The sequence below is a fragment of the Miniopterus natalensis genome, chromosome X (assembly GCF_054644295.1).
Source record: "Miniopterus natalensis isolate mMinNat1 chromosome X, mMinNat1.hap1, whole genome shotgun sequence".
NCBI classification, from domain to species: Eukaryota; Metazoa; Chordata; class Mammalia; order Chiroptera; family Miniopteridae; genus Miniopterus; species Miniopterus natalensis.
In genome coordinates, this window is record NC_142103.1 from 74,760,651 (window position 1) to 74,776,629 (window position 15,979).

Below are 15,979 nucleotides of genomic sequence, written 5' to 3' on the forward strand. Positions count from 1 at the left end.
AAAGTTGGATTTATTAGCTCATTGCAACAAGGGAGAAAGCACATCATGGAGAACTATAGGGCATCTCAGTAAGATGGGGTTCACAAAAGACATGACAGGGTTTGATCTCAGGAAGGGTTAAAGAAGCCGGACTTCACTGTGGATTTGGCCGCTGTCAGAAAGTAGGGGTAATTCTATGATGCAGTATCTCAGTAATTCATATCAAGAAGACAAAAAGAATGAAGCAGTAACTAGTAAGGAAGCAGCAGTCACTCAGACAGGCCTGAGGGGTGTTTGGTCATTTTGTGGTTTGGACAATGTTCATGTTTTTGTCTGTGCCCAGACTTGATTACAGAGCGGTCTGTTTTTTTGTCTTAATCCATCATGGTCACAGAGTGACCTTGTCTAATGATATTTTGTGGACTTGTTCATGTTCAACAGGAGAATGCCAAGGCTTAGCTGTGAGTGCCAAGCCAGCCCCTCGTAACACCAAGGCCTAAGTGATAGTATTAGGCTAGCTCCTGGATGTCAGGGACTACATTTCTCTTTCTCAGTATCCCTTTTGTCCAAGTCAGTGTTGTGATCACTCTGTAGAGACAGGATGGACCCCCCCCCACACACAAGATTTAGTTTGGATGTTAAGCTATACAGGCACCAAGAAGATATGAAAAGGTTTATTACTCATATAGAGGCTTTCTAGAGAAAGCAGAGAAAGGAGACTGGTTTGGGATTTTATTGTGGTTAGGGGTTGGGGCCAGGGATCCCACACCCACCCAGAGCTTTGTGTAGTTTGAATTTCCTGCCCATACCAAAAGAAGGAGCACCCAGGCTTTCTTATAGCTTGCCCAGATATGGGGAGAAAGGGTAAGGGAGAGAGGGTGAAGTTTAAAAGCTGTCCTCAAACTTAAAAAATGGGGTCAGACTCTATTATAGTCAGATGAAGTCAGGATACTGTATATTCTGATCTCCACCATTGCCGAGATTTTGCCAATCTGGAGGTGGCTCAGAGGAAGTTGTTTGTAATAGGACTGGGGCTAGCCTCTCCTGCTCCTTTTGTTGCATAATGAGTTGTGGGCTCCTCTGATATGACAAGGGCTGCGCTGTAGCATTTGAATGCACCACAGCCAGTTCCAGAAATGATGGTGATTGGTCCTCATTATAGATCCTGGGAGACAAAGGCCCAGATAACCAAACGCAGCCATGGAAACATGTCCCAAAGTCCAGTTGGTCTCCTGGAGAGAGCCAGTTGGCTTTCTCTTTTAGCCTCTTCAGAAATTGTTCTACTTGACTGATAATATTTATGTAAGTGCAGCAAGAAGAGTTTTCTAAAGCATAGACTCCCCATTGGCTGGCCAAAGGAAATCAAGGGTTATGAGCTTGCTCATGACAACTCTGGTAATGAATTTAAATGTAAACTGGTTTGTTGCATTTCTAGAGTAGAAGTTGTGTCATTTGTGACATCTCCTAAAGTGAGAGACAATTTGGGGGCCACCTTTCCAATCGTATTATCCCCACTGTAAGAATTGCAGTTCACATGAAGAGGAAGCAGCTCCCCCTACTGGGAGTTCTGAGGAGCCTGTGCTTGTCTCATTTTTGGAACTCTCTGGAAATCCTCAGGGAAAATGACCCACAGGAGGAACATAGTTCTAAATATTTGAATGTCCAGAGCAATTACCCTGCATACACAGAGCAAGTTAGTGTGCAGCAGGCAAGTGTAAACCTCATGTATCCTGGTGGAGCACAGACTGTATTGGGAGTAGATATATCACTTATAGCACGAAAAAGGCAATTTGTATCCCTCCAGAAGGGGCATATCTCTTGTTAAATTCAACAGTAGCAGCAAAACAGGTTGGAGCGTCCAGCTGGTTTGTCTCGGTGGTTGAGCGTCAACCTAAGAAGCAAGAAGTCACGGTTCAATTCCCAGTCAGGGCACATGCCTGGGTTTCCCGCTGGATCCCCAGTAGGGGCATGCAGGAGGCGGCAGATCAATGACTCATCATAGATGTTTCTATCGCTCTCCCTCTCCCTTCCTCTCTCTGAAATCAATAAAAACATTTGTAAAAACCCAGACAGGAGTATCTCCGAAGAGAACAAAGCGCCCCAATGTTAGCTCCCATCTCTGAAGGGCTAGGTCATGCTGACTTAGTTGTAATGACCTCACCAGAAACACTTTGTGAGGCCAATGTCCAATTTTTACAAGATGAAGGTTTGAGATTAACTTTTTTGAGAGAAATGTTAAGTACCAGAAGAGACCTATCGAAAGAAATCTCCCTGAACAAAATAAACTGATGAACAAAATAGATCCCAAGACAGAAGCATGGAATAGACTGAGGGATCTCAGAGGGAAGGAGGGGAGGGGGGCGTGGGCGGGGAGAGATTAATGGAAGACCTTATATACTTATAAGCATAACCCATGGACACAGACTTTGGTATGGGGAAGGCCTGGGGGTGGGGTGGATGCAGGGTAGAGGCGATCAATGGAGGGAAAAAGGGTACCTCTGTAATACTTTCAACAATAAAGATAAATTTTAAAAAAGAAAGAAAGAAATCTCCCTTCTGAGGTATTAAATTTTTGTAAGTTTCAGGTGTGCGTGAGAGAGAGAGAGAGAGAGAGAGATATTAAGCAATCAAATTCAGAGTTGTAGCCTGTCTGAGAAAACATGAGTTTTGCGGTTTTTTTCTTAAATGACAGAGGAGACCACAGGAGATCAAAGGTAACAGGGTGAGGATAAGGGAAATCATACTAAGAGATTTTTTATTTGCTTACTAGAGGGTTTCAAGATACAATAATAGTTAAAATTAATAGTGAAATACAAAGAAAAGTGCTAAAGAATCAGAAAATTAGTTTTTTTAAATTTATTTTTCATTTACAGTTAACTTACAATATTATATTAGTTTCAGGTGTATAGCATAGTGATTAGATATTTATGTGCCTTGCAAAAGGATCACCCAGATAAGTCTAGTACCCACCTGACAATATCACAGTTATTACAATATTATTATTATTTTAAAAAATATGTTTTTATTAATTTTTAGAGAGAGAGAAGGGAGAGGGAGAAGGGAGAGAGAGAAACATCTGAGAGAGAAATATCAATCAACTGCTTCCTGCACACCCCCTACCAGGGATTGAGCCTAAAACCCAGGTATGTGCCCTGCCCGGGAATCGAACCAGTGACCTCTTGGTGCAGGGGTCGAAGTTCAACCACTAAGCACACCAGCAGGGCATATTTTTTTATTTTAGAGAAAGAGAGGAAGGGCGAGAGAGAGAAAGACAAAGAGAGAGAAACTTTGATTTGCTTTTCCACTTATTTATTCATTCATTGGTTGAATCTTGTATGTGCCCTGACCCAGGGTTGAACCCAAAACCTTGGAGTATCCAGACGATGCTCCAACCGAGCTACCCAGCCAGGTCAGAATATTATTGACTATATCAGAAAATTAATCTTGTTCGGTGGTCTTGGCAGAAGCTAAGCACCTCTGCAGTCATTAGCTTCTGGAGAATTCCCAAGAATCCTCAGTTTGAAGTCTGTTAATGTTTTTTTCCATTGCTGCTCCAGGGTGTTTTTCCCTTTGATCATGCAGGTTTTGTTTAGGTGGATACTTTGGAAATGCAGACATCTGGAGGCGTCATCTGAGCTCCAGTAGTATTAAATCACATTGGCCTGTAACAGGGTAGACACTAGGGTTCGAAGTGAAATTACAAAACACTGTGGGTAGTCTGTTATTAACTCAAAAGTAACTAACTAGAGGTGGTCCCAGGGGGATGAGGTCTGATTGCCATCAAGGCTAATAGCAACACTTTGGCCCTTGGAAGTTTGAGGCTTTCTCAGAAGTTTGTTGATTTTATTTTTAGAATTTCATTTAGTCTCTCTACTTTTTCTGAAGATTAGGGATAGTAATGGCTGTAGAGTTTCTTTTTATTTTTTTATTTTTATGGCTGTAAAGTTTCCGAGGGTTAAAACTATACAGAGTTTCTAAATAACAGAGTTTAATTAAGTGCAATGTGTGCCCCTGTTATTGGAAAGACAAGTTGAGATACCCCCAGTCAGGAATACAAAATTGAGCAATCTCTCCTGCCATTTCAGGAGAAGCTCAATTCACTCAGAAAAGAACCCACAACAAGAACATGCTCATGGCCCCTTTGGAAGTGTTCAAAGGAGCCTCAAGTCTTTGGTTCCTATCCATGTCCTGCCTTTACAGTCTTTGCCATGATCATATAATTGGAGGTATAACATGCAAGGGACCATCTCAGCAAGACCCTTAAAGTTCCCTATCGCCCTGCAGGGTGGCAAGTTAATTGGAGTGTTGTCCCATACACCAAAAGGTGGCGGGCTCAATCCCCAGTCAGGGCACATATCGATTGGTTGCACAAGCCCCAACTGGAACTGAACCTGCAACCCAAGCATGTGCACAGGACAATGCTCCAACCAACTGAGCCACACCGGCCAGGGCTGTTTGTTGACTTATTGATGATAGCTATTCTGACAAGTGTGAAGTGATATTTCCCCTTTTGCAGGATTGATTTAGCTAATCACAGACCTTTATTCTTTTATATAGATATTTATTTATTGAGATATAATTCACATACTATAAAGTTCACCATTTTAAGGTGTACGATTCAATGGTTTTTAGTATGCTTGCAAAGTTGTGCAATCATCACCACTATTTAATACCAGAAGGTTTTCATTACAAAACACTGGATAGTCTGTTATTAACTCAGAAGTAACTAAGTAGGGAAACCTTGTACCCATTAGCAGTCATTCCCCATTCCATTCCCTTCTCCCCCAGCCCCTGGCAAACACTAATCAACTTTCTGTCTCTATGGATTTGCCTATTCTGGACATTTCACATAAATGAAATCATGCAGTATGTGGCTTTTTGTGTCTGGCTTCTTTCACTTAGCATATTTTCAAGTTTCATTCATATTGCAGCATGTATCAGTACTACATTTGTTTTTAGGAGTTAGTAATATTCCGTCATATGAGTAATATACACCTCATTTTGTCTATCCACTCATCAGTTGATGGACATTTGGGTTGTTTCTACTTTATGACTATTATGAAAAATGCTGCTTTTAACATCTGTGTACAAGTTTTTGTGTAAATTCTTTATGTACATTTAAAAATAAGTCTTGTTAATTTTTCTTAACATATTCAGCTGGGATTTAAATTGAGATTATATCAAAATTATATATTAATTTGGATATCATTGAAATATTTAGAATATGAAATTGTCTCATCCAAGAACATGAAATGTGTCTTCATTTATTCAGATCATCTTTTGTACCTTTTAATGAAGTTTTAACATTTTCTCTATAAAGGTCTTATATATTCCATTTATACCAGTTTTCTATTACAGTGTTATATATTACCAGAAACTGCTCAGCTTAAAACAACATACAACAACATAGTCTTACAGTTTCTGTGGGCCAGGAGTTGAGGTGTTGCTTAACCAGGTTATCTGCGTAGGGTCTCACAAAACTGAAATGAAGGTGTTGACTGGGGCTTCAGTCTCATCTGAGGTTTGACTGGGGAAGGCTCTACTTCCAAGCTCAGGTTGTGAGCAGAATTTAGTTTTTGCAGTTGTAGGACTGAGGGCTTTAATTTCATTTTAAATATATATATATATATATATATATATATATATATATATATATATATATATATATATATTTTATTGATTTCAGAGAGAGGAAGGGAGAGGGAGAGAGAGATAGAAACATCAGTGATGAGAGTCATTGATCAGCTGCCTTCTGCACACCCCCTGCTGGGGACTGAGCCCGAAACCTGGGCATGTGCCCTGACCAGGAATCGAACGTTGATTGATCATAAGTCAATGCTCAACTGATTGAACCATGCCGGCTGAACTTTAATTTCTTTTTTAAAATTGATTTTTTGAGAGAGAGAGGAAAGAAGAGAGAGAGAGGGAGGGAGGGAGAGAGGGAGGAAGGGAGGAAGGGAAGAAGAGAGGGAGGGAGGGAGGGAGGGAAGAAGGGAGGGAGGGAGGGAGGGAGGGAGAGATCCATTCGTTGTTCCACCCATTCATGCATTCATTGATTGATTCTTGTATGTGTCCTGACTGGGGATGGAACCCACAACCTTGGTGTATCGGGACAATGCTCTAATCAACTGAGCTACCTGGCCAGGGGCAAAGGACTGAGGGCTTTAATTTCTTGTTGGCTGTCCCTTGGAGGCCACCCTCAGCTCCTAGAGGCCATCCTCTGTTCCTTGCTGCATGAGGTTCCCCAAAGTGGCCACTTGCTTCATCAAAGCCAGCAAAAGAGTTAAAGTCTCTTCCCTTGAAATGACAAGATGGTTGTCTCAAACTAATTTTTAATATAATTACTTACATGTAATCATGTACATCTGGTCACCTTTAGCCATGCATGCACTCAAGGGGAGGGGCTTACATAAGAATGAGAATTCCAAGAGGCAAGGATCGTGGGAGCCACCTTAAGTGTGTGTCCATTACACTATCTTTGGGTATTTAATCTTCAGGTCCATAAGAAGATGCATATAAGGATTTCCATTGTAAAGTTGTTTGTAATACTGAGGAGATGGAGGCAGTTAGAATCGATGAATTAGATATAGCAACAGAAATAGATCTTTCTTTTTTTCACTTTTAATTTATGCCATGTTACCATACTTCATTTTAACTCCAAAATAAAAATATCTTTATTTTTAAATATCTTATTATAATAGTAATACATACTCAGTGCAACATTTTTTCGGACAACAGAGAAAAGTGTAAAGGAGAAAGTGCCAAATCATTAGTTATCTCCCCACCCATACATAACCACTAACATTTCCTTCCCAACATTTTCCCCCTATGGATACACAAGTTTTACTAAAGTTTTCTTCCCCTTGATGTGTTTGTGTCATTTTAAGTAGCTTGAAATACTCTCTGGAATAGTGTATGGGTAAAATCTACCTATCTATGTATCTATGGAAAGACAGGTAAATACAGACAAAAAGACAGAGACAGTAGGAGGGTTGTAGAGATAAAGGGAGAGAAAGAGTCAGAGGCAGGGAGAGACAGATGGGAGAGGAAGAGAAAGTTATGGACACAGAAGGACAAAGAGAACCGCAGAGAGCCATAGAGAGATGATGACACTAGCAAAGAGACAAGGACAGGATGGAAAGGAGCATTTATTGAGTTCCTACTCAATGTCATTCTTATTAAACCTTCAAAGTCACTATGAGAGGCAGTTACTAGTAACCCCTTTATGCAGGTGAGGGGGTGAGCCTTAGAATGGTGAACTGACCTGTCCATGGTCACATCACCTGAATTGAACCCATGGCCCTGTAAAGGGCCTTGTCTATAGAGGTGATCCCTAACTGTTCATCCAAAAACAAAGTCATACATCTCCTCCTCTGGGCAGGAGAGATGGGGACCAGACCCTCATTCCATTTATTTGAGTAAATTTTTCCAGTCTGTCTGCTAAGGCGACAGCAAGTTGTGTTGCCTGGGCAACTGACCTCCAAGTGCCATGGCAACCGCCATCACAGTCTCCAGCTCTCCACCTTGCCCCTTGGGCATCTCCATGGAGACCGGCAGGCTGGAAGGGCTGCGGGGAGCTCGGTGGACGCGCCTGCGTCTAGTGGCGGGAGGAGGTGGGCAGAGGATGGCAGGGGGCCCCCGATGTGCGCAGCCGCAGAGCACCGCAGCCTGGCCCGCTAGCCCAGGCGCTGCGCATTTGCCAGCCAGTCCGCCCGTCCGGAGCCCGGCTCGCTGGGGCAGCATGGCGGGGTCGCCGCTGCTCGGCGGGCCGCGGGCCGGGGGCGTCGGCCTTCTGCTGCTGCTGCTGCTGGGCTTACTTCGGCCGCCCGCCGCTCTCTGTGCAGGGCCGGTAAAGGTGCGACCCCGGTCAGGGAAGGGGTGGGGGGCGGGGGCTGGCCCCAGCTCCCCGGACGTGCGGAGACATCTGCTAGAGTGGCGTGGGGTCCAGTCGCCAGTTTGTGCCCAGGCCAGGCCCGCACCCCCCGGGGCCAGGCTGGGTCTCTGGGTGTGCGGGTGGCAGTATCTTGGGCTTGGCCCGCAGCCGCGCCCTGCCCATCCCTCCCCGCGTGGCGTGGTTGGCGCTGTCCATGGGACTAGCGCGTAATTAGGAAGGGGGTGCGTGCATCTGTATGTGTACCCGCGTGATGTGCTCACAGGGGGGGTGAGGATGTGGTGTCTTTGTAAGTACGCGGTGTCCTTGTAAGTGTGTGTCTTTGGATGTGAGCGTTTCCGAGGGTCCATACAAAGGTACCGTCATGGGTCCGGTTGTGCAGTGCGTGTGTGGTGCTGGGGGTGCTTCTGTGTGTCTTTTCTCAGTAACACCCTGTGCATGTTTGTGAATCCTATAGCGATTGCACGACCTTTGGGCGTGTCAGTGTGTGTGTGTGTGTGTGTGTGTGTGTGTGTGTGATTTCGGTTTTGTTTGGGAGGGGCATGGTCTTTGTATCCCCGTGTGCGTTTTGGTTCTGTTGGACTGAGTGACTAGGATTTTGTATGTATGTTCATGAGGCTGTTTCTCCCCGTTTCTTTGTGCAGCTATGTCATTGTGGGAAGAGGAGCCATGTCTGTTTGCTGCATTGTGTCTTTAAGGGGTGGTGCGTGTCCTTGCATCTGGACAGCTTGGCGATTGTGGTGCGTGACCGTGTGCAATTCCTTTTGTGTGGGTGTGGCAGTGTTGGGTTGCATATGTGACATCCCAAGGCCTGTTAGTCCATGTGAATGTGTGTGAGGCAGTGATTGCTGGTGAGTGTGATTCCTTAGGGGCTGAGGGGTGGTGGGTGCCAACGGCACTTGGGCACATCCTCTTCCAACTCTTCAGAGATGGAGGATTTCAAAAATTATTAAATATTTTTATATATGGCATAATATAATTAACATATGTGTTCAATGTAAGGAATAACGGTAAAATAACCCCCATGAGTATCCACTACTCAGTTTAAGAAATAGAGACCAATATTTAGAAGCCTCTGGGTGCCCCTCCGCACATAAACCCCTCTCCTGCATAATCATTATCCCGTATTTCCTGTTCATCGATCCCTTACTTTTGTTTGTACCTTATGATATATACAATATCTTGTTTAGTTTTTCCTCATAGAAATGGAATCATACTGGTGTCTGGTCTCTGGTCGTCACTAGGGGTCACTAGGAAATCATAAGGTGACAGTCTCAGGCAGTCTCCAGTGGAATTCTGCAACCTGCTTTTCTTTTTTTCTCTCTACACTGGTTGTGTGATACCTCCACATTGAAGTGTGTGGCTATAATTCATTTTTTTTAAATTTTTTTTTGTTATTCATTTTTTTAAATTTTTATTTATTGATTTTAGACAGAGCAAAGAAGGGAGAGAGAGAGAGATCGATTTGTTTGTTGTTCCATTGGTTGGTTCTCATATGTGCCCTAATGGGAATTGAACCTGCAACCTTGACATATTGGGACGACTTTCTAACCAGGATTTATAATTCATTTTTTATTGCCGTATTTTATCCTATAATATATCATTAGTATATGAATGTCTTTGCCAGGTAGCTCAGTTGGTTAGAGTGTTGTCCCCATACACCAAGGTTGTGGGTTCAATCCCTGATTAACCAATGAATGCATAAATAAGTGAAACAACAGGCCCTAGCCAGTTTGGCTCAGTGGTTAGAGTATTGGCCCTTGGACTGAAGGGTCCACGGTTTGATTCTGGCCAAGGGCACATACTTTGGTTGCAGGCTCGATCCCCGGCCCTGGTCGGGTGCGTGTGGGAGGCAACCAATCGATGTGTCTCTCTCACATCAATGTTTCTCTCTCTCTCTCCCACTCTCTCTGAAAAGCAATGGAAAAAAATATCCTCAGATGAGGATTAAAAGAAAAAAAAGAAACAATGGCTCTCTCTCTCTCTCTCTCTCTCTTACTCTTTTTCTCTCCCTCCCTCTTTCTGAAAATCAATTAATAAATTTTTTTAAAGTATATGAGTATATATCATGGTTTATGGATGCATTCTCAATATGCCAGTAGACATTTGGGTTATTTCCAGGATTTTCTTTTTCTTTTTTTTTTTTTCTCCCTCCACTTTTATGCTATTACAAACAGTGCTGCTGTAATTTTTAATGAACTTGTGTCCAGTAGCATATGCACAAAAACTATGCTGGAGTGTAACACCCCAGGAGTGAGTCATAAGAGATGTGCATCTTTTTAGACATTGCAAAAATGTTCTTCAAAGCTATTTTGGCAATTGATTTGCAGCCAACAATGTATGAGAGTTTCCATTTTTTTCCATATCCATGCCAACAGTGGACCTTACCAGACTTTTTACTTTTTTAGCAATCTTTTGGCTGTATTATGCATAGCATCTCACTGGCATTTTAATTTGCATTTTCCTGATTACTAATGAAGTTCACTATGTTTCATATGTTTAGTAACTGCTTTTGTTTCCTTTTTGTGAAATACTTGATCATGAATTTTACCTGTTTTTTATTGCTTTTAAACATTCTCTGAATATTGGATACTAACCCTTTATTGATGATTTGTGTTGCAGGCATCTTCTCTGACTCTGGTTTACTTTTCATCCTTTTTTAAAGTTTATTTTATTGATTTTAGAGAGAGGAAGGCAGAAAGAGAGATAAAGAAAGGAGAGAGAGAGACAGAGACAGAGAGAGGGAAAGAGAGAGAGAGAGACATCGATCTGAGAGAAAAACATCAATTGGTTGCCTCCTGCATGTGCCGGACTGGGAGTCAAACTCACCGCCCTTTGGTGTACCAGATGTTCCAACTAACAGAGCCACCTGCCCAGGGCTAGTTTTCATTCTTTTTATGGTGTCTTCAGACAAAAAGAAATTCTTAATTTTAATGTAGTCAAATTTATTTATTTTCCATTTTCTCAAATTTGGGTCAGTTGTTCCTGCATGATTTATTGAAGGGGTTTGACCTGTCCCCACTGCTCTGCAGTGCCACCTCTGACATGTAGCAAGTGTCAGTATGTGTGGATCTGTTTCCAAGCTTTGTTCAATCCTGTTATTTCCCATGCTGTGTCTAGTCTTCTGTTTAACTTGCCCTTTTTTTAAATTTGATTTAAAATGTATTTCTAGATGTTCTAGATGTTTCTTTTTCAAATCTTCATTCATGGTCAGTTTTATGTCTTGGCTCATACTTTTGATACCCTCTTTTATTTCTTTAAACTTATTGAAATTATATCAAAGCTGTCTGAACTGCAAATTAGTCATTGGGTGATTTATTCCACAGGTAGACTTGCATACATGCCAAATAATATATGAACAGTTATTCATTCCAACATTATTTACAAGATAGCAAAAGATTGGAAACACCCTAAATGTTCATCAATTGAAGACTGATTAAATATTGTACATCCACACAAAATGGATTCAATGCAGAAGAAAGACGAAAAAAAGAAAAAGGGGGGGGGAAGGATGCTTTTAAGGAACAGATGTAGATATAGATTCCAAAAAGCAAGGTGTGAACAGTCTGCTACTTTTGGGTAAAAGAAGTGGACAATAGGAACCTATAAAAATGCAAATATAGGTTCCTAGGGTACACAATGTTAACATAGAAAAATCTATAGCTGTATTATTTACCATTGCCATTCTATAAAGAAACCGGTCTCTAGAAACCCTGGGCCAAGTTCTGAGCCACTAGGAAATTGCTGTGTGTCTGTGGTGGTAGTGGTGGTGGTGGTGGGTCTAGGGGTCTTTTGTGGCCTTTAGTGTGTCTGGAGATATTTGTGGGTCTCCAGTGGTTTTAGGGGTGCCTGCGTATATTTGAGGGGCCACGATGCCCTTGGAGACCCCCGGGTTCGGGGTCCCCGTCCTGACGGACGCCGTCTTTCCCTCCACTCCATCTTTTAGAAGGAGCCCCGCGGCCTGGGCGCAGCCTCGCCGTCCTTGGGCGAAGCTGGGGTCCCCCGCCGCTACCGGCGCGCAGCGGCGCGGGGCGAGGCAGCGGAGGCCGTGCAGGAGCTGGCGCGGGCGCTGGCGCACCTGCTGGAGGCCGAACGGCAGGAGCGGGCGCGGGCTGAGGCGCAGGAGGCCGAGGACCAGCAGGCGCGAGTCCTGGCGCAGCTGTTGCGAGTCTGGGGCTCTCCCCGCACCACCGACCCGGCCCCGGGCCTGGAGGACGATCCCGACGCGCCCGCTGCGCAGCTGGCCCGCGCCCTGCTCCGCGCCCGCCTGGACCCTGCGGCCCTCGCAGCCCAGCTCGTCCCCGCCCCTGCCCCTGCCACTGCACTCCGACCCCGGCCCCCAATCTACGACGATGGCCCAGCGGGCCCGGAGGCCGAGGACGCCAGTGACGACACATCTGATGTGGACCCCGAACTGCTGAGGTAGCTGGCACGGGGTGGGCGGGCGCCTGCATCCTGGGCGAACACCTGGGTTCTGGTATCCTAGGAAGGAGTGAGGCCCTGGACCCAGGGTGCGGGTATAGAGATGCCTGGAGGGGGGGGCGGGCAGTGGAGGACATGCACTCTCAGACTCAGGGATGGGGGACTCCGAAGCCAGGTTTTTGGGGGAGAGGACTGAGGAGTACGGACATGGTCTCAAAACAGTGGGCTGGGGACGGCGGATCCCCAGATAGTATGGGGTTGCAGGGCCGTCTGGGTCCTAGCACCCAGGCATTTACACGCCTACAGGTCTTCACTGCAGCCCCGGCGTTAACAGGCCTACACATTCATTCTGCTCCCCTACAGGTACTTGTTGGGGCGGATCCTCGCGGGAAGCGCGGATTCCGACGCTTTGGCTGCCCAACGCCGCCGCCTCCGCCGGGCCGCCGACCAGGATCTGGGCGCTGAAGTGCCGCCTGAGGGTGTGCTGGGGGCCTTGCTGCGCGTGAAACGCCTGGAGACCCCCGCGCCCCCGGCGCGCCGCCTCTTGCCGGCCTGAGCACCGCCAGGATTCTGCGTGCCCTCGGGTCCAGGGCTGCCCCTCCCCCTACACCCCGACTGGTCTTTGTCTGCGTGACTGCTCCCCCGCCCGCAAGGGCCCTTGGCCGCTCCTCCTCCGACACCCGACTGCTCCCCGCTGGCAAGACTGCTATTTGGCCAGCACCACTGCTCCTCCGCCAGTGAGGGCCCATGGCCACCCCTCCCCTGACACCTGCAGGTCCCCACCAGCAGCAGTTACTGCTCTCTGAACCCCCAAGATCGCCAACCCTAGCCCCACAATAAATATGAAATGAAGCAGCTATGCACTTGTCTGTGAGTGGCAGTTTCTAGGGGCTGGTGGGCTGGGTGGTGCTGGCAGCTCTTAGATGAGAAAGAGCGGCCCCTGGCCTCGGTCCAACTTGTTAGAGACCCCTCCCTTAGTCTGTGCCCCACTTCTAGGCCTCACTCGGGCATGCGGAGCCCAGAAGGCTTTGGTGCCACTTTCAAGCTACCGGCTTAAGAGAAAGGGGAGTGAAATGCAAAGCCAGGGCTCAACCTTCCCAACCAGTTCACATCTTGGCATGAAACTGAGCAGTACCAGAAATTAGAATCTGGGCCTCCAGGTCATTAAGAAAGTGTTATTTGTCAAGGTAGAATGACAGGACATATCTTCTTTACATTTGTTAGCTTGATTTGTAATGTTTAAATATTTATTTCTATAGAAGCCGATCTATCTGTACCCTTACCTAGTCCTGAAGATATTGGGAGTTGGGAGTGTTCGTAGCTGGTCTGTGGTCATGGCCTTTGCAGTTTCTGTTCCCTCTACCCCTAGTTATCTGCAAGTTTTTGCTCAAATGTCACCTACTCAGTAAGGCTTTCCTTTACCGCCCTGTCATGCTTTCTCCCTTCACCTGCCTTTAATACATAGCCTTATGCCATATGTACAAGGATTTGTTTGTGTGTGTCTTGTCTGCCTCTACATCCTTTGCACCCAAAGTAAGGCCTGGCACAAAGCAGGCTTTCCCACATTTCTTGAATGAAAGTTCTCATAATTCAAGTAACATTCTCACCAGTTTCACACCCACCCACATAATGCTTGGCATGATGGCAGCTTTGAAACCTGAGAACACCATTTATTTAATTTTGCTCAGAATCTCTGAACGTGACAAAACAGAACCAACAGTATGTTCCAGATTACCAAAAGCCCACCACCGAACGAAAACCTCCTCAGAGGAGGGGTCCATCTATCCTAAATACACCCAGTGTTCCACACAGCTAGTTGCTCGGGTTTCTCATATCAAGGAAGCATCACCATGGCCTGGGGGATGGTCCACTTTTCTTGATCAAAACCTTCAGGCCACAGAGCAGCCACAGTGGCACATGGTCTTCTGGTGCCGTGACTTATTTTCAGCCTCCTTTGCCATGGCTTCCTGGACCTTTTGGATCTCATGGATGAGCAGGGAAAAGGCCTCCTCTACACCTTGCCGTGTTTTGGCTGAGGTCTCCACGAAGGGGGCCCCCCAGCTCTTTGCGAGGGCTATAGCAGCAGCGTGAGCATCTCCAGCGGTGGTCACAAGGTCGCACTTGTTGCCCACAAGGACAAGGGGCCGGGTATAGTGAGGGCCCCAGGTGGCCCGCATCTGCTGCAGCTGGGTTAGAGATGAGGGGTCATCAAGGGCAAAGACACCCAGCACACCATCCCCAGCAGCCAAGCACTGGTCACGCAGGGCCTTATGAGTGGCCTGCCCAGCTGTATCCAGCACATTCAAAATGTAGCCCCCATGGTCCAGGGTCACCTCCTTCCAGTAGGAATCCTGGATTGTGGGGTCATGGTCTTCCACAAAGCACTGGTGGTTCAGCTGGATGGTGAGTGCACTCTTGCCCACACCACTTGCGCCCACCACGACCGCCTTGTACTCCGGCAGCTGCTTGCCTCTGGAAGATGCCTGAGCCCTGTGGCTCTCCTCCTGGGCACCAAGGCCCCACGTGCCCAGGCCCAGATCAAGCACACTAGGCTTTTTTGGCCGTGCCATACTCAGGGAAGAGATGTAGACAGTAAGCCCTGCGGCTGGGAAGAGAAGAAAGACAAGGGGGGGGGCATGGGGCGGGCAGTAGGTTAGGCAAGGAGACCATGGGGGCACAGGGGGGCAGTTGGTGTCACTGGGTCAACATTTACTGAGTGCCCAGTGTGTGCTAATCACCTAATATGCTATATACATTACTTATGTTGTTTATTCTCTTTCTCTCATTCCCTTCTAGGGCATAAACTCTGTGAAGGCAGGGATTTTAAAAACAGCTTTGTTGAGATACACTTTATATAGCATAAAGTTAACTTAGTTAAAGTGTACAATCAGTGACTTAGTATATTTACGGAGTTGTGCAATCATCACCATAATCTAATTTTAGAACATTTTCGTCAACCCAAAAAGAACCCCCCTGCCCATTAGCTGTCTTGCCCCACTCCGGAGGGATAACAGGGATTTTGTCAGTTTTGATGCAGAATTTTGAACCGTTGAACCTCAGCCCAGCACAATGCCTGTCATACAGTAAGAGCTGAGCAATAGTCCTGCCTCCAGGGAGTATATGCTCTAAAAGGTGGGGACAATGAACCAAATAAATAAGCAAATTATGAGGTCTGTTAGCCATTATCTAAAATTCAGTCTTTATTACTTATTCAACTTGCTGCTACTGGGAACCTACTGTGTGGCAAGGTGGGAGAAAATAGATAACAAACCCTGCCCCTCAAGAATGTGACCATCTAGTCAGGAAGACAGAAAACAAGATATTTCAGCAACAGGTGATAAGCATGCAGAAGGTGCTTGGTTAATGTTAGCATTTTTGTTATGATTCAATTTTCATTCATTACTTCCAGAAGCTCCCAGCATACCAGGTATTGTGATGGAAGGGGATGGGGGGGAGGTGTAGTGGGGGATTTGGCAGAGAACAAAATAAAGTCTCTGTCCTTGGGAGGATTAGATTCTAAAAGTGAGAAAGAGACAATAAACAAGATAAGCAAGTAAATTACCAAGCAATTAGAAGAGGCTGGGCACACAGCAGGCGCTCAATGAAATGAGTGTTATCTATTAATAGCGAATCACTGCTAAGTTACCTCATTCAATACACAACCTGATTTTAGTTCAATGTGTGGCC

At 45.7% G+C, this 15,979-nt stretch overlaps 2 protein-coding genes across 2 annotated transcripts; one reads left to right on the plus strand and one right to left on the minus strand.

The window, feature by feature from the left end:
• The first annotated feature begins 7,684 nt into the window (after positions 1-7,684).
• PCSK1N (proprotein convertase subtilisin/kexin type 1 inhibitor) lies at positions 7,685-13,171 on the plus strand. Its single transcript, XM_087829360.1, has 3 exons — positions 7,685-7,834; positions 11,820-12,292; positions 12,656-13,171. Exons 1-3 carry the CDS (start codon positions 7,721-7,723, stop codon positions 12,846-12,848), a joined length of 780 nt encoding a protein of 259 aa, XP_087685486.1. The 5' UTR covers positions 7,685-7,720; the 3' UTR covers positions 12,849-13,171.
• A 1,010-nt stretch (positions 13,172-14,181) lies between these two features.
• On the minus strand, positions 14,182-14,862 carry ERAS (ES cell expressed Ras). The gene has a single exon (XM_016218460.2). The coding sequence runs from the start codon at positions 14,860-14,862 to the stop codon at positions 14,182-14,184; it is 681 nt and encodes a 226-aa protein (XP_016073946.2).
• Positions 14,863-15,979: the final 1,117 nt, after the last annotated feature.

What these genes read in the sequence shown, in the direction of transcription:
- ERAS (XM_016218460.2), bottom strand. Translation starts at nt 14,862, where the DNA reads ATGGCACGGCCAAAAAAGCCTAGTGTGCTTGATCTGGGCCTGGGCACG.
- PCSK1N (XM_087829360.1), top strand. Translation starts at nt 7,721, where the DNA reads ATGGCGGGGTCGCCGCTGCTCGGCGGGCCGCGGGCCGGGGGCGTCGGC. An exon ending in TCTGTGCAGGGCCGGTAAAG is followed by an intron (nt 7,835 to 11,819) that starts GTGCGACCCCGG and finishes ATCTTTTAGAAG; the next exon opens with GAGCCCCGCGGCCTGGGCGC. An exon ending in GTGGACCCCGAACTGCTGAG is followed by an intron (nt 12,293 to 12,655) that starts GTAGCTGGCACG and finishes GCTCCCCTACAG; the next exon opens with GTACTTGTTGGGGCGGATCC.